The sequence below is a fragment of the Perissodus microlepis genome, chromosome 3, assembly GCF_051167445.1.
Source record: "Perissodus microlepis isolate ML-2025 ecotype Zambia chromosome 3, ASM5116744v1, whole genome shotgun sequence".
Taxonomy (NCBI): Eukaryota; Metazoa; Chordata; class Actinopteri; order Cichliformes; family Cichlidae; genus Perissodus; species Perissodus microlepis.
The window spans coordinates 13,298,975-13,322,336 of NC_140463.1; the positions used below are offsets into that span (position 1 = coordinate 13,298,975).

At 42.4% G+C, this 23,362-nt stretch overlaps 2 protein-coding genes across 3 annotated transcripts; both read right to left on the reverse strand.

The window, feature by feature from the left end:
- Positions 1–316: 316 nt before the first annotated feature.
- psip1b (PC4 and SFRS1 interacting protein 1b) lies at positions 317–12,544 on the reverse strand. Of its 2 annotated transcripts, none has more exons than XM_084923102.1 (12): positions 12,405–12,544; positions 9,890–10,014; positions 9,744–9,808; positions 9,528–9,663; positions 8,318–8,794; positions 5,302–5,493; positions 3,643–5,106; positions 3,461–3,567; positions 2,450–3,386; positions 2,110–2,211; positions 1,487–1,766; positions 317–999 (listed from the first exon to the last, which is right to left on the reverse strand). In XM_084923102.1, exons 2-12 carry the CDS (start codon positions 9,971–9,973, stop codon positions 980–982), a joined length of 3,864 nt encoding a protein of 1,287 aa, XP_084779228.1. In that variant the 5' UTR covers positions 9,974–10,014; positions 12,405–12,544; the 3' UTR covers positions 317–979. The 2 variants fall into 2 exon arrangements, with proteins under 2 accessions (XP_084779228.1, XP_084779229.1); XM_084923103.1 differs by having other exon boundaries at positions 3,643–5,067; positions 12,405–12,543.
- Positions 12,545–14,444: 1,900 nt separating this feature from the next.
- On the reverse strand, positions 14,445–21,567 carry LOC146390020 (Fc receptor-like protein 4). Its single transcript, XM_084923126.1, has 6 exons — positions 21,520–21,567; positions 21,400–21,435; positions 16,726–16,989; positions 16,401–16,646; positions 14,683–16,315; positions 14,445–14,601 (listed from the first exon to the last, which is right to left on the reverse strand). The coding sequence occupies exons 3-5, from the start codon at positions 16,799–16,801 to the stop codon at positions 16,077–16,079; spliced, it is 561 nt and encodes a 186-aa protein (XP_084779252.1). The 5' UTR covers positions 16,802–16,989; positions 21,400–21,435; positions 21,520–21,567; the 3' UTR covers positions 14,445–14,601; positions 14,683–16,076.
- Positions 21,568–23,362: the final 1,795 nt, after the last annotated feature.

Below are 23,362 nucleotides of genomic sequence, written 5' to 3' on the forward strand. Positions count from 1 at the left end.
CCTATGCTCTACATGGTTAAGTTCAGACTGGGGTTCAAGCTGTTGCTGGTGTGAGAGTGCCAACTAAGCCTTGTTTAAAAAGCCTGCCCAATTATTGTCCAGGCCTTTATGATGGCAACATGACACACTGCCTACATGACGATGTCCTCAAATGGCCTCCACAATCACCAGATCTCACTGCAGCAGAGCACCTTAGGGATGTGGAGGAACAGGAGATTCACACCATGGATACGCAGCCTGTCACTACCAAGGTGTACCTAATAAAGTGGTCGTTGAGTGTATGTGGGTAAAATAATAATAATCAGACTTGAGACTCTTTGTTAAGTTTGTAAAATTCTTATTTGTGAAATAAAAAAATACATATTTACATGAAGACCAAGATAACAGGAATAAAACTGCTAAAAGGAATAAAAACACGTCATTGAATCACAAAAAAACAAAAAAATTAAAACGTCCAGAACGGTCTGTAGGCCTCGTGCCTCTCAAGGTTTAATGCTTCAGTTTAAAAAAAGAAAGAAAAAAAATCAGCCCCAGTGACGGCGATGACAAAAATTAAACTTCATAAGAGATGACAGAGTCAGAACTGTGTCAGGTGCAGGAAAATTTCGCCTCTAAATGTCACAGAAATAGGACGTCAGCTTAAACAGCAGGTACACATTAATGCTTAGGTGTGTAATGCTCTCGTCTTCAGTTTAACGCTCATTACATTAAAGTGGAAAAAAGATAAACATCCATTTAAAATAAAATCAGCTGCTCCAAAGCGCTTAATAACTTAATAAGGTGGCCTTAGCACAACAAGCTGTGGGGTAAGAACAGCACATCTGATAAGGTGTGACAGTCCACACTGCGAGAACTTAAACAGGTAAGCACGCTACTGTCCAATGAGGTAAGTGGTTTTGGAAAATCCTATTGTGTGTCTGTGTTGTTCCCCCCAGTAGCAGTTGGTCCGGTCCAGGCTGCTTCCAGTGATGATGAGCCGTCAGGAGGAGTCCACTGGAGCTTTTGGGGAGGGGGGCAAAATTATTACATAAATTTAAAAAAAAAACCAACCCACAAAATAATAATAATAATAATAATAATAATAATAATAATAATATATACAAAAATTATGAACTGAAAAAATTATGAACTGAAACCAAACAAACAGCAAAAAATCAAAATGTACAACAGCATTTTTACATTTAAATAAACGCCCCTCACAAAATGTCAGTATTAATGCTTTAATAAAAAAATAAATAAAACTTACAAAAATGAAAAGTAAGCAATTTTTTCTGTATATAATTTTAATTATTGAATGATACAACAACAAAAGATGCGGTGTAAATATTTCATAGTGTTATTTATGAAATTATGTTTTCTCAATTTTACTTCTAAAATATTTTCTAATATAAGCTATAAACTCTTTTGTCTTTAATATTTTTACTTCTTGTAAGTTTGTGTAATTTCTTGTCACAAATCAGTTTATTTAGTTTTTATTTATTTTTACCTTCAGCTTTCTCCTCTCCATCTTCTCCTCCGTTATTCCTCTTCTTGTTCACCTGCCCCATACTTCTCTTCGCCTCGTGCAGCAGCCCCTCCTTCCTCACCTTCTCCATACAGCGCTCCACCCTCTGCGCCTCCTCCTCCTCCTTCTCCTCCAGCAGCGAGCGCAGGAAGGCGGCGCTCACCACCTCCTCACCCTCCCCCACCAGGAAGGCGTTCTTGAAGCGGTTATAGAGCATCGACGCCTTGTCCATGATGTCCTGGTTTGCCCGGTAGTAACGCATCTGCTCACGAAGAAAACAAATACATAATAACAACTGACACGATTTGTATAGTTATTATTTGTTTATTCATTTGATTTATTTTGAATTCAGTCCAGGTTTAAGGTTGCAAGTGACCAATCACCTTGGAGTGATGTCATAGTTTTGCTACGTGGAAACACCATCACACCTAATCCTAAACGTAATCACAGTGACACCCTAACCCCCAACCCTTACCACCCCATTTTTGTGATTTCTTGTCCTGAGTGGACACAAAGCGATGACATCATAGTAGTGTGACAGGTCAGATGCATTGCTTATTCAAGAACCACCACGAGGATATCAGATACACCGTATGTGCATTTACCTTCCTGAGCGTGGCGACGAGCTCGCTGTGCCTCTGGACGTGTTGAGACGTCACATAAACCATACTGAGCTGATTCAGCGCCGCCAGACACTTGCTGATGTCCTGAGGATGAAGCACATTAGTCACGTCGTTCAGTTTCAGTAAACATGCAGCTTTTTTGAAATATTAAAGCTGCATTTAGATTTTCTGGCCACAAGGGGGCGATGTAGCTCCTGATAGCTAAAGCAGTGAGAATCATAAAAATGATCTAATGTCGGCTCACTTTTTATAAAATCACTGTGAACAGTTTTACATTTTGTGCCGTCGTTAATCTGCAGTCAGTTTAAGTTTCGGCTCTTACGGGATTGTCGTTCTTCAGAGAAATCCGGATGTCTCCGTGGATCCGGTGCAGCGTTGAGTCCGTCAGCGTCACCGTCGAGCGCTTCTTCTGCTGCTCCTTTACCGGGTTACCTTCTCCTCCAGCGCTCTTCTCCACTGCTGCTGACGTCTCGGGTCGGCTCGCTCCGTCACTTTTCTTCTCCTCGCCGGTCTTCCTCTGCCCGCCTGGCTCCGCGCCTTCACATTTCTTCTCGCCCGTTGTTTTTTGCGTTTCGCGTTTTCCTGTATTTTCCGCCTTTTTTGGTTTCTCCGCCTCGTCCTTCTTCTTTTCTTCACCCTCCTGTTCTTTTCTTCTTGGTGCTGCTTCCCCCTCCTCCTTGCGCTCCTCGTTTTTCTTCGCAGCCTCCGTCACGCTCTTGGCTTTTTTCTCCTCCGTTGCTGCTTGAGTTCTTTCAGATTTCATCTGGACCTCGATGCTTTTCTTCGAGCTCCCATCATCCGACTTCTCTTTTTCTTCAGCGTCCTTCTTCTTCTCTTTCTCCAAACTTCTTTTCTTTTCCACCTTCTCCTCTTTCTTCTTCTCCCCCTCCTTTGCAGATGTTCCTCCCACCTTCTCCTCTTCCCTCACGGTCATTCCTCCCATCATCGTCTTCACCTGGACCTTCGGACCCTGCCCGGCTGTTGCCTTGACGATCTTTCCAATTATTTTTCTCTCCTCCTTCTTTTCTTCATCAGTCTTCTTCTCCTCCTCCTTTTCCTTTGTCTTCAGCTCCACATCTCGACTTTTCTCCAACTTTTCTTCTAACTGCATCTTCTCCGATGTCCTCCTGTTCCCCTTCTTAGCTCCTTCCTTCTTCTTCTCTGATGTTTTCTTGGCTGTGGCTGACTCCTTCACACTCCTCCACTCTGACCTTGTCGGGCTTCCTGTCCTCCTCCTCTTCGCTCCGTCGCCGCCTCTCCTGATGAGAAAACAGACAGAGGTTTAAACTCCTGACTGATTTTACCGTATCACTTTTTTTTCCCTTCCTCTTACAGAGCGCTCCTCATTGCCTCCCTCCTCCTTCCTCCTCTCCCGGCCTTCAGCAGACCCCTCAGAGACTTTAACACGCTCTCCCTCTTGGCGGCCAGGTGGCGCTGTCGCTGCAGGAGAAATGTTGAGACGTTTTCATCCTTCTCTTCAATTTAAAACATTTCTTTAATGAAGACAGACTCTACCTCATCATCTGGAGCAGCACCTCCTCTTTTCTCCCTCTCAGTTTTCTCCTTCTGCTTCTCTCCCTCAGATCTCCTCTCCCTCTTCTCCTCTTCCACCTTTTTCTTCTGCTCCTCTTCTTCTCTTCTTAAATCTTTCTTTTCTTCTATAACATCCTTCCTCGCCTTCTGCTGCACCTTCTTCACCTCCTTCTCTCTTCTTGACTGTTTCCTTTCATCTGAATCATCCTTCCTCATCTTCTGAAGTGCCTCCTTTTCTCTCATCCTCCTCATTTCTTTGGGCTCCGGGCTGGTGTCTTTCCTTGTCGTCTCCTCTTCCACCTTCTGCTCCTCCTTCTCTCTTCCTAAATCTTTTTCTTCTGAATGATCGTTTCTTGTTTTCTGCTGCACCTCCTTTTCTCTTGTTTTTCTCGTTTCTCGGGCCTCTGTGCTCCTTTCTCTCCTTGTCTTCTCCTCTTCCAACTTCTTCGCCGCCTTTTCTCTTCCTAAATCTTTCCTTTTCTGTGAAACATCCGTCCTCATCTTCCGAAGCGCCTCCTTTTCTCTTGTCCTCCTCGTTTCTCGGGCCTCACTGGTGTCCCTACTTATTTTCTCCTTTTCAACCACCTTCTCCTCCTCCTCTGTTCTTAAATTTTTTTCTTCTGATGTGTCATTTCTCGTTTTCTGCTGCTCCTCCTTTTCTTTCGTCCTTCTCATTTCTCTGGCCTCCGGCCTCCTGTCTCTCCTCTTCTCCCCCTCTTCCTCCACCTCCTTACTTTTCACATCTTTCTTTTCCTCTGAAATATCCTTCCTCGCTTTCTTCTCCGCCTCTTTTTCTTTCATCCTCCTTGTTTCTTTGCCCTCTGTGCTCCTGTCACTCTTCTGCTTCTCCTCTTTCTTACTCTCCTCCTCCTCCTTCTCAGCTGGACTCGTCTTTACTCCTTCCTCCTCTGTTCCCTTTTCCTGTTCCTTGTGTCTTTTTGATGATCGTCTCTCCATTGTTGCCTTTTCCTCGCTGCATTCCTGACTTTTCTTCTGCACCTCCCCTTCGCTCCTCCTCTTGACTCCTCGGACCTCTTCTTTTTCTCCTTCCTCTTTCTCATTCGTTTTCCTCTGTACCACCTCCTCATCGTTTTTCTTCTCTCTTCTCTTCTTGACTCCTTTGTCATCTTCCTTCTCCTTCCCCTCATCCACCTTCTTCTGGTCCTCCTCCTGCTTCCTCCTCTTCACTCCTCGGCCCTCTTTCTTCTGCTCCTCCCTCTCATCTCTCCTTGTCCTTACTCTTCTGCCGTCTTCCTTTTCCTCCTCCTTCTTCTCCGCCTGCTCTTCATTTCGGCGCTTGAAGTCTCTGCTCTCTTTCTTTTCTTCCTTCTCCTTCTCCTCCTCCTCCTCCCTCCTTCCACCAGTCGTCATCAGGGCAGGTTCCATCTTCTGCAGCTTTACATTGATCTGACGGAGACGAGGAAAACATGAAACTTTATTCAAAAGCTGAAAAGACAAAATGAGAAAAAGAAGTTTAACATGTATTTCTGTTGCTTAGCAACGCATTAGATTAGCAGAGGGTCTGAATTGAGCTTTTAGATTAAATCTTACATTTTAATCAAAGAAAGAACTGAAGGCTTTTCTTTGAACAGTGTTGAACTGTTGAATAACACAAGTTATTAATGGCTCATTTAAACTTACAATGGGCAGCATCACTCGATGTGTGTTCAGCTTTGGCTCTTCTGCTCGGCTCCTGGTCGTCACTTCACTTGCAGCTTCTTTGGAGGCTTCAGCCTGTCTGGGTTCTGCTTCCTTTGCCGGTGCTTCAGTTGTGCTTTTAGCCTTTTCTTTACTCGCTGTGGTTTCACCCACTGAAGCTTTGACCGCTCCTGTCTGAGAAAAAGAAGAAGAAAAAGAAGAAACAAAAGTTTATTTGTAAGCATTTACGTGAGCCCGAGACCGTCGTCCACACAGATTTGTTGGTGCTTTGGAAGCTTCTGCACGGGAGCTTCAATCCCCAATTCAATCCTCCAATTTCGATCACACAGAGACAGATCTCCATCGCCCTGCTTTACCAATCTATATATCCAGAAAACAGGAAAATATCCACAGACGTGTGGCAGGTGCAAAGCCAAAAAAACAATATCAAGCAAAACCTTTATTCTTTCTCCACTGTAGGTCCACGTCATTATCTGTGATCTACAGATGCAGAAATGTGCTCAAATCTCCATGAAAATGTTTAATCTGTGACATCTAATTACTCCATAGCACCACCCGTTGAGACAGACACTGATGGACACATGGATGGGATAAACATTAAGAAGATGAAACTATTCTACTTGTGTTTATGTCTCAAGTTTTCATAAGGCTCCAAGTTTCCCACATCCCCCTCCTCTGCAGACAACTCCTCCATGCTTCTGAATTACCCCGAGTATCGTTGCCCCCCTAATATATATATTAGGGGTGCAACGATACTCGTATCGATATTGAACCGTTCGATACAGTGCTTTCGGTTCGGTACGCATATGTATCGAACCATACAAAATTTTTAATTTATTTTATCAACTTTCCTTCTGACGATGCTGTCTGTGTTGAGCGCTCAGTGGATCTGCGCTCGACAGTGCAGCCTAGGCGGAGTAGTCGAACGCAGATTCACTGAGTGCAGGGCAAGCTAGCGAGACAGAAGTTAAGCTCTCCTTGCAACATGGCAAATTGAACCTCCCCCACCCTCATTCAGATGTGGCGTTTGGAACTATTTTGGTTTTCATGTGAAGTATGACCCTGAAGGTAAGCGCGTCATGGACTAAAGTAAAACAGTATGTTGGATGTGCCACGCAATGCTCAATTACATTGGTGGGAGCTAGTGTGTTAGCGCAGTTAGCTCGTTAACGTGTTGGCCGTCCAGCCCCACGCACGGGGCGATCCGCGGCAGCTCGTTAACGGAGATTTGCCGTGTTGTGGCGTTAACGTCATTTCAACGAGATTTACGCTGACAGCACTAGTGGGAACACAACGAATATGACTGCACATTTACGCGGACATCATCCTAGTGCAAAGCCAAGTGGAAGCAGACAAAAACAACAAGCATGCATGCTACAAACTTTACCCGAGTCATTTAGACAGCCGTTAGCACATGATTCTCCTTATGGGGACCTGATATGTTTAATATGCTGCTGAGAATATAGCCCAGAAGAAGCTTATAGTATAGCTTTTATTTTGGAAAGAGCCATTTCTCTGTAATAAACTCTCTTTTCCAAAGATGAGTGATTCCTCAATCAGATACAGGGCTCGCAAAATCGCTAGCCCGACGTCCCGGGGCTAGCGATCTTTCCAGTCGGGCTACCAAAATCGATCTCTGCCCTGCCCGTCGGGCTATCGTAGGAAGGAAAAATATATGTCAATGCTTTTGCATTCTTTCGGAAATGTAGCTGGGTAATTATGTCATTGGCATCAGTGAGCCACTGTCAATATGTGACATATTGAAATCGCGTTTGAATTTGCGCTTGTTTTTTGCTTTCACTTTGCAATCGCGCGAACTGTGTATAGAGAGCGACAGCACTGATTGGTGAGTGATGATAATTTGCGCACCAATTCCTCTGACATCGTCTTATCAATCGTTAGCTTACTATGCAAACATGACAAGTGAAATCTCCCGCAGCAAGCTTAAACATGTGAGAGGTTGATCGCGCAGAGAATCGCTGAGCGTTATGTGAGTGCGTGTGTAAAAGCAGCAGGATATATATTTTAGTTCTGCTGAGCCAAATAAGACAGGTCAGGGTGAAGAAGTGACAGCCAAAGAAAAGCTTACCACCAAACGGAAAAGTTATGACAAATCAGACTATAAGGCAAAAAGAAAGTGCAGCTTTATGGTTTCATGGACAAAAGAATTTCTGTGGCTGCAATATGACGAGCTATATAACCAGGGCTGCACATAAGTGGTCCGCAGGTGCGCATTCGCTGTCAAAATAAAAAACATGCACAAGATAAGAAGTTGCAACGCGTGTTTGCGTACATAAGATTTTCAGGAGGAGGACAGACATTTGTTTAGAACTCTTAATAAAGATGTCGAAGAAGCTCCTTTAAGCAATTACTGTGATGTTCCTCCACCTCCAAAGAAATGTCAGGAGTCCGAACCACAAAAGAAGCGCGTATTCTTGGAAAAGTAGTTGCATGAGGTGAGCTGGCTTCAAACAAATGATGAACGCACAGAGATGTGGTGCAGAATGTGCTGTGAAAATGTAATAAATGACAAATTAAAAAGGCATGAACATTTTTTTTTTGTATCGAAAAAATATCGAACCGTGACACCAAAGTATCGAACCGAACCGAACCGTGAATTTTGTGTATCGTTGCACCCCTAATTTTATATATATATATTTATTTTATTTTTATTTTTTTTACTTTCAAGTTCAATCTCACAACAGACAGTGAAACACCAGCACACAACAAGGAGCTTAATCCTTCTAAATCACTCCCTGCAGCACACTCTGAGGATGTGATTTTTCCAAGTTCACAGAGCACATACAGAGTGGGTCCAGTGCTCCACAACCAGGATGGTAACCCTCACTGTCTGACTGACAGGCGCCATCTCCAGCCCCTGGTATAGTTGTTGCAGGGAGGCTGAGAGACCCCAGAACCACTGCTGAACCACTGCCAGTCCAGAGGCCCTGTCCCCAAATGGAACAGCCCCACAGCTTTAAAACATTTAACCTCTCACCTCTTTGTCTGTCTTGGCCAAGGCGGTGCGTTCACCTGCACTCCCTCCTGCAGACGGACCGCCGCTTGCCGACCTTCTGGTTCGAGCAGTCGCAACGGTCTCTGCAGTGTCTGTAGCAGGGGTGGAAGCCTGTTTGGACTCCTCACTTTGCTCTGCAGCCAATCTTGATGAAACTCGTGTGGGAGTTTTAACAGCAGCTTCCTTTTCGCCTCCTGTGCGCCGCCTGCCGGCGGTCGCTTTACTGGCCAACTCGGATCTGCTGGGGGGAGATTTAGTGACAGCGCTTGGAGTTGGACTTTTAGCAGCAGACGTCGGTTTAGAGGGTGTAGATTTGGTCGCTGGTGCGGACTTGACAGGTGTAGCCTTGGTTGATTTGGCAGGTGTAGTTTTAGGTGCTGGGGTTGGTTTAGCTGGAGTAGCTTTGGTTGCAGAAGCCAGTTTTGCTGGTGTACTTTCTGTGTTTGTCTTCCCCGGTACCTGAACAGAAGATAGAACGGAGAACCTTTATTAGAACCGAAACATGCCTCACTCATGGGCTATAAACATTTACGAAGCAGAGGTGCCAGCAGTGTGAGAAATATGTTGGAAATAGCCTTTACAGCCCCCTATCCATGCCTTTGACCCTAGTCTGTTCTGATTGGTCAGCTTCCAAAACAAATGAACACAAATGTAACTAGTTGAGATGATGCTGCACGTGAAACATTTACTCTTTCATGTCTGTCACATGAGGTCATCCTGAACCTGCTCACATCTGTGAAGAGAACCTGCCCTCACTGTTGGACCTGTCACTTCAGGTGATGATCTGACCCAACTGGACAGACTGATACTACTGAAGTAAAGCTGTGCCACATCAAATTACCCAATATAATTGTTTAGGTGATGTAAGAGTGTCTGATCAATCACAGCAGCTAACTGGAGAAGGTGGAAAATGCCCTGAATTCACTGACATTAATAAAAGCTGCAGGCTGAAAACTGAAAGCATCAATAAAAACACTGTTCAGTATTTTTATACACCAGATACATCATCACAAATATAATTTTAAAACTATATAAGCTTTTTTTAAGCAGTGCGTCAGAAATATTACAAACACATCATTAGAAAATGCTTTTAGCAGTTCATTCATAACCATTCAATTACAAAAAAAGGAACTGAAGCGATTACGTAGCATTTTCATTACAACTGATGAGTGATCGTTAAAGAGAGACTGACTTTGAGTTTACTCCCGACTCCAGGCGTGTTCTGGATCTCCCACATGCCCTCGGTGAAGCCTTTGATGCGAACGCCGCTGCCATACTTCATCTTGTTTCCCACATAAGGGACGATGTTCTCCGGCGGCAGGAAGCCTCTGGGGAGGGGAGATTAATCACAGTTCGATCAATGCTGCTCAGAAAATGATACGATCGATCTGCAGTTGCACGTACGTACATCTGATGGGTGCCAAAAAAGAAGACGGGGACTCGCTTCTTGTACCCCTCGTCCGACTTACAGATCTGTAAAACACAGAAAAAGAGTTAAAGCGCGTACACACAAACAGCTGCATGCAGGTATTTACAGCTGAGGTGTGAGCGCACCCTTGCCGGCCAGTGAGGGAAGCCCTTCATCTTGGCGAACACCAGGTCTCCGGGTTTGAACTGGTCGCCGTTTTTTCCCGGCATCCTGTTGCTTCAGAGCTCGGTCGCACAGCAGGAATCAAACACTGAAAGACAAGCAGACCATGTAGACCACAGCAGCTGTTTCACACACTTTACCGTGTTTCATTTAAGGAGGTAAATGTGGGTAAGAGTGAGAGTAAATGAACAGATGTTGATTCGAGCTGTTCTTCAGCCTGTAGTAACCCCACACAGCTGTGACATACGTTGTAGTCAGAGGATTACAAACACTCATTAGCATCAATGTGATGGTAGTTTGGGGTTTTTAATGACTTATTGAATCCACTATTTCTCCAGGGTGGATTGACCGTACATCAATCTTTAATAACTTAAATAAAACAAGAACTGGATGCACAAGTTTGAATTCATTTTGGACTTTCTCCACACAAGGTCAAACATACACACACACTCACTTAATCTTTTATTGATTGACTGATTGATAATACTTTATTCATCCTGAGGGAAAGGCTGGAAAGATCTCATTTCTAAACAAATGCAGATTCAAAGATCATCAGTTCAAACAACTGTATTCAAGTACAAGTTATTCAGATCTGTCACCACTTTTGGTCTAGAAGCCCCATGATGTGACCCTCAGATGATGTTCTCGGTTAGGATGTTTGGGAACCACCAAGAGCTGGAAACAGAACACCAGTGAAACCAGTTTTATATCACCATGGACTGAGAGGGTGAGAAAGAAGAAATAAGCCTCCAAATCAAACTCCTTCAAGCTGATCTGAAATCTACAGATGTCCACATGGACAAGCCAAATACCTTCTGGAGAATTTTATATTCAGATAACACAAAATGTTTTGGCCTCAATGAGAAGAGGGTTTTTTTTGATGAAGTTTATTTTTAACATTAATTGCAATGTATGCTCATAATAGAGTTGATACACTTCTCATTAAAAAGATACAAGCACTAACCCCACGTTGTGAAGGGTTAGATAGAGTTGGGTGTTGAAGGTAAACTGCTACAGAACACAGTTTCAGACGGGAAAGGCTGCTTGGCCTTGTGTGTCAAAAAGAAATAAAGACTTCATTGTGTCAGTTAAAGCTGACATCAGCATGAAAATAAAACATCTCTGGTAACATTTATAAGGTGGGGACGGGTTTTCTTATACAGGACAAGATCCCTGACTTGAGGTTAATTCCGCTGTGGCCAAGTGGATGGACGACGAGGAGAACAAATCAGCAAGTACTAAGTCTAAACCACACCATCTCCCGATCAATAACCAACCACAAATATGTTCTGTTTTCATGTGTCTAATAAATTCTTCTCTGTAAGCAGACTGAGAGGTCCACAGCTGTGCAACCCAAATCTTTAACTGCCTGATAATAAAATAGTGTGAACTCCTGAACTTCTCTCAGCAAAAAAGAAAACCACTCAAACCTAAGAACACAGAGCAACTGTACAGCACGGTGGTAGCATCACGCCCTGGGGCTGTTTAGCGGTGAGTGGTACTAGTAACATTACACATTGAGGAATAAAGAAGAAGAGAACTACCTCAAAAATCTTCACCTTAAATAAACATCTAGGTGGTTGAAACATAGACAGTCAGGTGCTCCAGCGGGACAAGAGCTGTTTTTTATGAGATAAAGCAGGTGAACACTGAGCTTCTGGTCTTCTTAAAGCCTTTCTCGAGTTTAAAGAAACGACCAATTCTGCTAAGAAGATATCCATCCTGAATTATGAGGAAGCTTGTTAATCCAAATTGTGCACCCAATTCTTGTTTTTTGAAGCCATTAAAGATGTAAGCTGTGCAAAGATTCCACAGTTCAAAGAAATCATCAAACGCCTAAAATTATCATGACATTCATGGGTGGGTGTGAACTTCTGACCACAGAATATATGGAGTGTAACATTTTTTTAAGTATTACTTTGCTCCGTGTATGTTCACTGTGCGTGTCCAGCCCTGATCTTACCAAGTGCATAAAATCGTCTGTAGGAAACAATTAAAGCGGAAATCCCAACTGTTTTCTTTCTCTTCTTTTTAAATATGAATTTCAGGCCTGAGTTAGAGGGCTTTTCCACTAGTTGGGGATTTGAATATTTCCTCAACTCAATTTCAAACTCAAACACACCACCACACAAAGAATTAATACATTTAACGTAAACTTGGAGATTAACGATAACGTGGCAGCAGTACTTCAATCAATACACCCAACATGTGCTAAACCTGAGAGGATGCATAAGCAGGGCCAAACTTGAAGTCTGTAAGTAAAACATTTCACTTCCTGGACCTGAATCGTCCCACCAGCTGACCTTTGCGTGTGCAAAGTATAATCTTTCACACTAGCTCATCAGTTTCGCTCTCGTCTGCGTGTTTACGCTTTGTTTACAAATACAGGCTAACCACTGACAGCTCGCGCTAACGTGCCGACTCGCGCACCCCTACTCCGTGTTTGTGGCATGCACCGTGGATGTGAGGTGGACTCACCTGCACACAGAACGACTGCCGTCTGGCACCGCGGACAAAAACACGAAACAACAAGGCTTCTTGTTACTAAGCTATCCTCTAATGCACGTCGCCATATTGACCTCTGTGTTCGTGTCACGTGATCCACAATGGTTTTTCCCGCCGCTAGAGGACCGTTCCAACCACACAGGAGCTTTTGGACCGTACCACCTTAGGGTACAAAGGTTTTTTTTTGTTTGTTTGTTTGTTTGTTTTTTAAATCTAATTTAGAATCCTTTCTTTATAATCACCATAATGATGTCATCAATGCACACCTTAAGAAATAAAGCACTACTTTGAACTAATAATTCTGTCGTCATTTCCGACTTTCGGCATTGAGCGTCTGCCCGTTGCTACGATACCTCAGAGCGTGGATTGGTCTGCCCTCAGTATAAAGTACTGAGCTTCATAATAAGTTCATAACTTCATTCACATATTCACGCGTGCACTAATGTGTTTTTGGGAAAAATAAATGTAACGAACGTAAAGTTCACTGATAATTATAAATGAGAACTACTCAGTGTATGTTTAGAGTGCAGACAGGTAGCACACCAAGGTGCATTTTTCTAATGATTTTTTATATGGTTACGTCTTGCATTGTTAGTAACATAGTAACATAGTTTGTATCTTTGTTGGGGTCTCTGTTAGTAACAGTAACTCCAACAACTTTTAAAAGTCAAAAGACAATAAGACACTGTAATTGGCAGTGATCTACTCCATCTTCTCATAGCAGTGACACTATATGAAAAAAAATGTAGATCCTCGTTTTTCTGTATAAATTAAAATTTCATGGTTAAAGTAATAATAAAAAAGAGAGCTAGTTTCAACAGTTGTTTTGCAAATGCAAAGTGTGCCAGAAATTAAATGCACTACTATATCGTTCTAAACCTTGTGGAAGGTTTAGAACGATATAGTATGACATGTTGCATTGTGTTTGCTGATATAAGGCTGCTGTTTCCGTGGAAATCCATTCCATGACACTCTCTAAGCACCGTTCTTGAGCTAATCTGAATGCCACATGAAGTTTGGAGGTCCGTAGTGACTTACTCTGCAGAAAGTTGCTGGCCTCTGCACACTATGTGCCTCAGCATCTGCCGACCCCGCTCTGTGATTTTACGTGGCCCACCACTTTATGGGTGAGCTGAAGTATATGTCAGTGGGACTCGAGTGAAGGTGATATGGGCAAGAATGTCCCTGGTCACAGTCAGCCGAGAGTTACCTCATTGGTATCACTGTGATTTAAAAGCTCTAAAAGAAAAAAAAAATCTTAATACCAGTTGCAAGTGAACAGCAGATTAAAAGCCCTGCTGCTGATCTTCAGTCACCTTAGCGTTGAGGATAACAGAAGACATCCAACCTGCAGGATCATCAGTCAGGTTCTGACCATCTCAAGTTCTGGCAAACGTTTTAATAATTTTCATTATACTGGAGAACGACTGTCAAATTACAGTGTTCACTCTAATATTAGGTTTTACCTAAAGTTTTACATCCATTCACAACTATGAACAATTAGGAATCACTAATTAATTTAACACACTAAGTGCATGTGTTTGGACTTTCGAAGTTGGAGCACACCACATCCACAGATGGTGGTGTCAAACCCAGGAGCTTCTTCTTGTGAGGCAACAGTGCTTAACTGTTTTTTTAAGTTATTTTTTATTTATTTTATATTTAAATTGTGTTAAATAATAATAACAATAATAATAATAAAAAAAAATTATAAATCACTAATTATAACAAATCTAATAAATACAATAAAATCCCTCTTTAATCAGCTTTTCATGTCCATGTTTTAGAATGGTTCATATATAACAGAAACCATCTAGAATTGTATTATTATTTTTTTAAATAAGAACCTCTTTACCATCAAACATTCTGTGAAACAAAAAGCATAAACAATTGTGTGTCTGAACTACCACTAACTGTTATAGAAATATGAAAAAAATTGAATCAGACAAGAACTGTCACGGTTTGCCATGGCAGACCGTGGGGGGTGTAGGGAAGGAGGACCCAGGCGCGGTGCTCTGTGTGCGAACAGTGCGTTTATTTACAGTGTGGTACAAAACAACAATAAATCCCCGTGTTCTCCCCAGACTCCCGTGTCGTGTCCTCCTGGTGCTCTCTGCTCTCGTGTCTGCACTCCCGGTGCTCGCTGCTCTTCAGGCCTTCCACGCTCCTCCTGCGGGAAACAATAGCGGCAGCTGTCAGGACACTAAACAATGGCAGGCATGCACTAACTCAGTTCAACTGGATGACTAACGTGGAGACTCATGCAATGATCCCGCGTCGGTGGGAGCTCCAAGACTCTCTTAAGTAGCTCCCCCGACGAGGCCTGATCAGCAGCAGGTGTGTGGCTCCGGGTGTGGCCAGTCCCCTAGCAGGGCCACACCCACCAGGCCTGACGGCGCCTATAAACGAGTGCTCAGACACACAGCCACACACACATATGTACAAGCATAGAGAAGAAGGGGAAGCAACACCAAAAATACATAATAATATAACAGGTCCATGACTGCCCAGGGGTCCTGGGTCGCCCAGTCCCAGGACCCTGACAAGAACAGGTCGTCTTTGTGAGGTTTAATCTGTTTTGCAAAGAGACAAACGACAGTACAGAGTACTGCAGTCTGCATCACATCTGACCAACAAGAACAACAAGCACCAAATCATTTATAGACACAAGTTATTTATCATGGTGAGAAAAGCAGAGCTGTACATGTGGGAATATTTAGTACTGAAAGATTATATGGAGGCAGAGCATGATACTGTGGAGCCTTTCATTCAGCCAGGTTAGCCTGACACAGAGAAGAGCAGAAACTTTCCATCACACAACTGGCTACAGAGCTTTGTACACAAATATAGTTATATTAAAAAAATAAATTAAATATAATTTAGAATTCAAACAGTTGTTGTTTTGAGCCACCAGATGTCAGTAAAGAGCTTCTATGTATCCTGCAGGTTCTTTCTATAAAGTGCAGGCAGGCAAACCTGCTGCTACTAACTGTTAGAAACATTTAACAACAGACAGAATTTAACAAAGATTTTTTGTTTGTATTCTTAAACAAAAGGCCTTTAATGTGAAAGGATTGAGAAAGTGTTGAGAGTGCAAACAACCAGAGAGTACTGTAATATTGTAGTAATTATTATTTTTTCATTTCTTTTTTTTTTAATGTATTTTCATCCATGATTTAATTTTTAATTAATATTGTTATTGATCTTTGATCATTGGATCTAAAGAAACTCTCTTCTCTTTGATGATGTAACGTGTAGTAACTCAGCCTGGGCTCTGTCTGAGTTTCTCCTGTGGATGTCAGATACTCCAGGATATTATGACACAGTGAGAGTGCATAGCTGGTCATGCACATCACATATGTTGCTGCTTTGTTTTAGGCATTATTACAAGGGTTAGTTTGTTTCCAGTGTGGAAATTTACAGGAACTGAAACAGGACCTGAATGCAATATGAGACTGCAGGTCTCTGCTTAATTTTAGGTCAGAAGTGATGCTCTGTAGTGACATCATCATAGTGGGCATCTAATCCCTGCTCAGCCTGACTGGGTTGCGTCTTTTCCACTGATGCATGAAGTTCATTTCCTGAAAGATAAGTTTTAAAATGTATCTGCTGTTAACTTATGAGGAGTTCAGACAGAGAGATGAGTTAATCATCACCATATTGATTGTTCAGTGAGTGATTCAGAGTGTTACCTTTGGCTCTGAATTGATATAAAGATATCATGAGAAGAGTGGACATGAAGTATGGAAAGAACACCACCAGGTGGAGGAGCACTCTGAACGCAAGCTGGAGGGAGCTGTAGTCAGGGAGTGGAGCTGTCAAAGGTGGCACAGCAGTGGTGGATCTCACTGTAGATGTGAGTGGAGGTCTGGTTGTAGGTTTACCTGCAGACAGAATTCCACCTGGTGAATATACCTCAGGTGAATATGTGGATGAAATAAGAGGTGAAATCAGAGTGAAGCTCCTCACCTGTGACAGTGATCCAGCTGGATGGAGACTCTCCATGACCGCTGATGTCACACTTGTAGAGGCCTTCATCAGACCTGGAAACATGCTGGATGGTCATGTGACCTGTAGGCTGCTTCCTGATGAGGGAGCCATCTTTATAGAAAGCAGCTGGGAGGTTGGAGGGAGTGGTCTTTGTTTTACAGAGCAGAGTGACGTCATCTCCCTCCATCACAGGGAGGACAGGACTCTGCAGGATCACTGATCCACCTCAACACAGAGACAAACTACAGCATTTCATCCATTTACACACAGCTTCATCAACACTAACTCCACACACTCAGCTTACCAGTGACTGTCAGGTTAACCATGTTACTGATGGGACCCTCTCTGGACTCACACCAGTAAACTCCACTGTCCCACATGAAGATATAGGTGATGTTACAGGATGAACCAGCTGCTTTTTCCCACCCATCTCTACACTGAGTCCTCTGTTCTGTGCTTGTGTTTCTCCTCAGAGACCATCCAGCAGAACTGTCGTCCTCCTCACAGCTCAGAGACACAAAGTCTCCTTTAAAGAATTACAAACTGCTGGGACTCACAGTCAGACGAGCTGTGATAGAGAGAGCAGGATATTTATTGTGTATGTTTTTTGATCATGAGACATATTTACAACCAGTGAACATCTCATGCCAGTTGTCTCCTCTGCTGTGACATATGGTCCTGAAAGTAATTGGTTGTCTGTATTCACAGCTTTAAGAATCTCCCCAAATGTTTCAAATTTTGTTTGCCCATTTTGAAACAGTGAAAGATGAAACTTCTTCTCTGTTCAGTTTAGAAAAGATAGTTGGGTTTTAAATGTTTCTACTTTTCAGAGCTTTGTTTTCTTTGATTCAAGGGTGGGGTATCTAAACAACATATGTGCTACACATGAAACATTCTTCCTAAAGAAAGAAAGAAAGAAAGAAAGAAAGAAAGAAAGAAAAACGGGCGTAGGTTTAGCTCAGTTGGATGAGCATGTAGTCATATATCGAATCGCTGAGAGCGGCCGGCCCATGTTCGAGTACGACCGTTCTTTAAAAAGAAAGAAAGAAAGAAAACTTGATGTTGCTGTCATTTAGGTTAGGTTTTTTAAAACATATAAATTCCCCGCTCGCCCCTGCGGGGGGTCTACCCTTCATGCTCGGATCCTCAACCAGAGGCCTGGGATCTTGAGGTTCCTGCGCAGTATCTTGGCTGTTCCCAGGACTGCGCTCTTCTGGACAGAGATCTTTGATTTTGTTCCTGGGATCTGCTGCAGCTTGGGAGTCACCGCACCTAGTGCTCCAATTACCACTGGGACCACTGTTATCTTCACCCATTACCAGAAGAATATCCTCTCTAGCTCTTCTCTGAGCCCTTGGTATTTCTCCAGCTTCTCGTGTTCCTTCTTCCTGATATTGCTGTCATTCAGAACCGCTACATCGATCACTACGGCCGTCTTCTTCTGTTTGTCTACGACCACTATGTCCGGTTGGTTAGCCACCACCATTTTCTTCGTCTGTATTTGGAAGTCCCACGGGATCTTAGCTCGGTCATTCTCCACCACCCTAGGGGGCGTCTCCAAATTTTGACCTCGGGGCTTCCAGGCCGTATTCGGCACAGATGTTTCTGCATACTGTGCCGGCCACTTGGTTATGGCGTTCATGTATGCCTTGCCTGCTAGCATCTTACACCCTGTTGTTATGTGCTGGATTATCTCAGGGGCATCTTTACACAACCTGCACCTGGGGTGTCTTGCGCTCAGAGCTTGTTCCTGTGCAGCCATGATTAGTGCCTCTGTGCTGTATTTCAGTCCAACGTTGTCCAGCCACTGGTAAGATTTCTGGATGTCAGCCACCTTCTCTATCTGCCAGCGGTACATACCGTGCAGGTGCCTGTCCTTCCATGATGGTTCCTCCCCTTCCTCTGTTTTTTTGGGTTTCTGCTGCCTGAGGTATTCACTGAGCACGCTGTCAGTTGGGGCCATCTTCCTGATTTAGTCGTGGATGTTCATTGCCTGGTTCCCATTGCCTGTGGGATCCTCACGTACTTGACTGTCCTCTATGTCTACAATGTTGCCTTCTGGTAGTTTGATCCCCTCAGTTCTGACTACCTTCCCTCTCTTTGTTACCATCCAACTACACGTCTTCACGACATTCAGATGTCATTGCTGTATATCCTGGTGGTGTGGATCAGTGAATCGATGTCTCGTTCACTCTTGGCATACAGCTTGATGCCATCCATGTACAGGAGGTGGCTGACAACTGTTCTATTCCGTAGCCAGTCTTGTCAATGATCTCACTGCCTATGCAGAACAGTGTGGACAGGGCATCTCCTTGGTAGACTTCATGGTGACTTGTGCTATGGGCTTGAAGTTGGCCTCTAGTGTTGTACGCCACATCGCCATTGAATTCCTGATGAAGGCTCTTAGGGTCCTGTTGATCTTTCATAGATCTAGGCATTCTAGGATCCAGGTGTGGGGTATTGAATCATAAGCCTTCTTGTAGTCAATCCAGGCAGTGTACAGGTTGGTCAGCCTAGTCTTGCAGTCTTGGGCGACTGCTCAGTCTACCAGTAGCTGGTGTTTTGCGCCTCTGGTATTCTTGCCCATCCCTTTCTGTGCCCCGCTCATGTATAGACCCATATGCCTGTTCATCTTAGCCGCTATGATGCCCGACAGCAGCCTCCAGGTGGTACTGAGGCAGGTTATATACATTTATACATATATATATATATATATATATATATATATATATATATATGTATGTAGATAGATAGATATCTGCTGACCCTCATGTTCCTGAATTACAGTGGGATGCAAAAGTTTGGGCAACCTTGTTAATAGTCATTATTTTCCTTTATAAAGCATTGGTTGTTACAATAAAAAATGCAAGAGCGTAGATTTGGCAAGGATGGAAGGGACATGTCCCCACCAATAACTTGATCTCTTTGAGTAAAGAAAAACAAAACTGATAGAAAGAAAAAAACGATCTGTCAACGCCTCATTTGCCCAGCGGTGCAGAAAGAGTTAAATTACGTTCTCTACTGGAGTCCTACGTTATGTGACAAATATGGCCAATGTGATTGGCTGTGCCTTTCAGGGAGCTCTGTTTAGTTTTAGCAGGAGGAGAGGAGGATGGCAGCAAAAAGGAAGACACCACATCAGTCTAAAATTGTATGCAACCATGAATAACGTGTTTTGGAAACTAACTGCACAACAGGCAGCACTATTAGTTATCTCAGTCTCAGAGCAGCATTTCTAATTTTGATTGAAACTGTCAGAGAAAACGGCACCCTCGAGCAAGCCAGGATATTAGTTTACAGAGGCTGTTAAAATGATATGTCTAACGTTAAAATGTTGGTGACACAATAATTTCATCGTAATGGTGCTGACATATTCATAGGGTTAATTTTTGAGACAAAATATCATGATTTAGCCATGATTTTGCAAATATTCCACCTTGTAGTGCAGTTTGCACAAATTGTTTTTAAAATGCGCTCACCCTACAAACATTACTGATGAGTCAAGATCTGCACAAACTGACGGAAACACTGAAGCAGCTACACATTTTATTCTTATTGTCATGTATGTCCTATTTGTCAGGTGACAGAAGAACCAACACAGAGCTCAGAGAGTAATGGCGATAAAAGATCACAGGTGAAATTGGATGATGACTTGTTGGTTTATTACTGTTGTGTGGGGCACCAGTAGTCCATGTCTGTTGCTGTAACAGTAGTTCATGTTTAGAATAAAAAATCCCAGCTCACTGAGTTGATCGGGGCAATAGTGTGGCTAAAATGTTGCATAATTTTGCTGAGAGATCTTTTACTTTGTGGTAATCTTAGATGAGTAGTTTTATGGACAAAACCCACCAGGTCATTCAGTGTTCCCTTAGTGCTAATGTATCAGAGATGTTGGTGTAGTATAACTGAAGTAATGTTGTTAAGTCTTTAAAGTCATATTTTTTTATTGTCATGACTGTATTTGAAGCTATTTTTATTTTTGTATGATACCTGATTTATATGGAATATAGCTGAAGTAAACTAAAGCCTGAAATACTTAGTCATTTGTTTCATAGTAATTTAACATTATACTAGAATTAACATATAAAACTATGAATTGTAATTTTAAATGGTTTAAAAGCATGTAGAATAGCATATGTAGGCAAGTATATTTCTCCTTTTTTAATCAAGAAGCAAAGACAAAAACAGGGCAGGGTTCGGTGGTTGAATCATCCGTCCCCACCAATGTCCAAACCAAATCTACGCCCTTTAAAAAAATGTCAGTTAAATATATCATATAGGAGACACACACAGTGATATTCTAGAGGTGAAATGAAGTTTATTGGATTTACAGAAAGTGTGCAATAATTGTTTAAACAAAATCAGGCAGGTGCATACATTTGGACACACAAAGACACTGTGTATGTCTCCTATATGATATATTTAACTGACATTTTTTATTGTAACAACCAACGATTTATACAGGAAAATAACGACTATTAACAAGGTTGCCCAAACTTTTGTATCCCACTGTAATTCAGGAACATGAGGGTCAGCAGATATATATCTATATACCTATAGATAGATAGATAGATAGACACATTCACACACTGGTGATGGCAAGCTACATTGTAGCCAATGGCTGCTGCCCTGGGGCGCACTGACAGAGGCGAGTCTCCTATATGATATATTTAACTGACATTTTTTATTGTAACAACCAACAATTTATACAGGAAAATAATGACTACTAGCAAGGTTGCCCAAACTTTTGCATCCCATTGTAATTGCCTGTGTATGGTGACAACTTTAATAATCTCTTCAAGTGAGTCAAAAAATACTTTCATCTTTAAACAGCCAAAATTTTTATGCAGACTTGCTAATGAAAAGAAAATGGAGAATTCATATCCATGAAAACAGACAAAAATATTACTTTTTTAAAACTATTTCACATTTTGCTAAGTCTGCCAGATTTACAGTGTGACAAAAGAAGGTTACTGACCTTGGTTTGTGGTGCAGCTCAGCAGTGAGATCAGAACTAAAGAGAAATTAAACTCAGGTTAGTTCAGAGTTTCACATTCAACAAGACAGCAGAGGCATGAAAAACACAGAGTGAACTTACAGAGCAGACACAGCAGAGACGTTTCCTCCATCCTGCTGCTCAATGACATCAGACCAACACTGACATCAGCTCACAGTCATATAAAGTAAAACCCGCCTCCCTCTCCTCCTCTTCCTCTTCCTCTTTGATAGGATGTCAGTATTGTGGTTTCCTTTGTAGTGATCATCATGAAAAGGTTTCTTTGTTTGTTTGTAGAAAAAGAGTTTTAAAGTAATAAAAAAAAGTTGTAGGTAGGTAAGAAAACTGAACCAGAAAATAAGGCACAATGGATAATAAATTACAGCTGACCCAGAAGGCAGCATCTGTAGCTGTGGGATGCTTTCACTGACAATCACTAAGGTAGTGGTTCTGAACGTGCTTTAGTTTCCTTAGACTCCTATATTAAAATCCTATTCCTAATCCTAAAATTTCCATCAAGACTAATAAACCTCACTGACAGACCCTTCTGTAAAGGATGTTAGCGGTAGCTTTTGTTCACCTGTACAGGTAAATATTCTCTAGTCACCAGGTTTCTGGGGTCGATGAGATTCACCTGTATATCTCATCTTTCGGGTTGGTCACTGGACTGGCACTTTTCTAACACTTTTCATGTCAAATTGCGCTCTCCAAACATTCACCAATCACACACACACACACACGTTCATACTGTACTTTATTCTCTACCTAAGCGCTTTGTCTAGCATTCACACACACTCACACTCAAGGTTCAGCCACCTTCCCCATGGATACTCCAACATGCAGACTCAAGTAATCGGGAATCAAACTACGGACATTCTGATTAGTATTCAATTGAATTGAATTCACTTTTATTTATACAGCGCCAAATCACAACGACAGTCGCCTTAAGGCGCTTTGTAAGGTAGATATGATCTCCTATGAACAAGCACTTTGGCAACAGTAGGAAGAAAAAACGCATTAGGAAGAAACCTCTGGCAGAACCAGGCTCAGGGAGGGGCGACCTCTGCTGTGACCGGTTGGGGTGAGAGAAGAGAGACATGATAAAGACATGCTGTGGAAGAGATTAATAACAAGTATCACTCAATGCAGAGAGGTCTATTACCACATAGTGAGTGAGAAAGGTGACTGGAAAGGAAAAACTCAATGCATCATGGGAATCCCCCGGCAGCCTACGTCTATTGCAGCATAACTAAGGGAGGATTCAGGGTCACCTGGTCCAGCCCTAACTATATGCTTTAGCAAAAAGGAAAGTTTTAAGCCTAATCTTAAAAGTAGAGATAGTGTCTGTCTCCTGAATCCAAACTGGAAGCTGGTTCCACAGAAGAGGGGCCTGAAAACTGAAGGCTCTGCCTCCCATTCTACTTTTAAATACTCTAGGAACAACAAGTAGGCCTGCAGTGTGAGAGCGAAGTGCTCTAATGGGGTGATATGGTACTACAAGGTCATTAAGATAAGATGGGGCCTGATTATTTAAGACCTTGTATGTGAGGAGCAGGATTTTGAATTCAATTCTGGATTTAACAGGAAGCCAATGAAGGGAAGCCAAAACAGGAGAAATATGCTCTCTCTTTCTAGTCCCTGTCAGGACTCTTGCTGCAGCATTTTGGATTAGCTGAAGGCTTTTCAGTGAGTTTTTAGGACATCCTGATAATACTGAATTACAGTAGTCCAGCCAAGAAGTAATAATGAGAATCAGAATACTTTATTGATCCCTAGGGGAAATTCTTTTTCGTTACAGTCCTCCATTATAAAAAAACATTAACAAAGACAGACAATACACTAACTAAGAATAGCACAATATATACAGGCATATATATACACATAAAGGTCACTTATTAATAAATAGCTGAAAAAGGAAGAACATGTGCAAAAAGAGTGTAGCTGT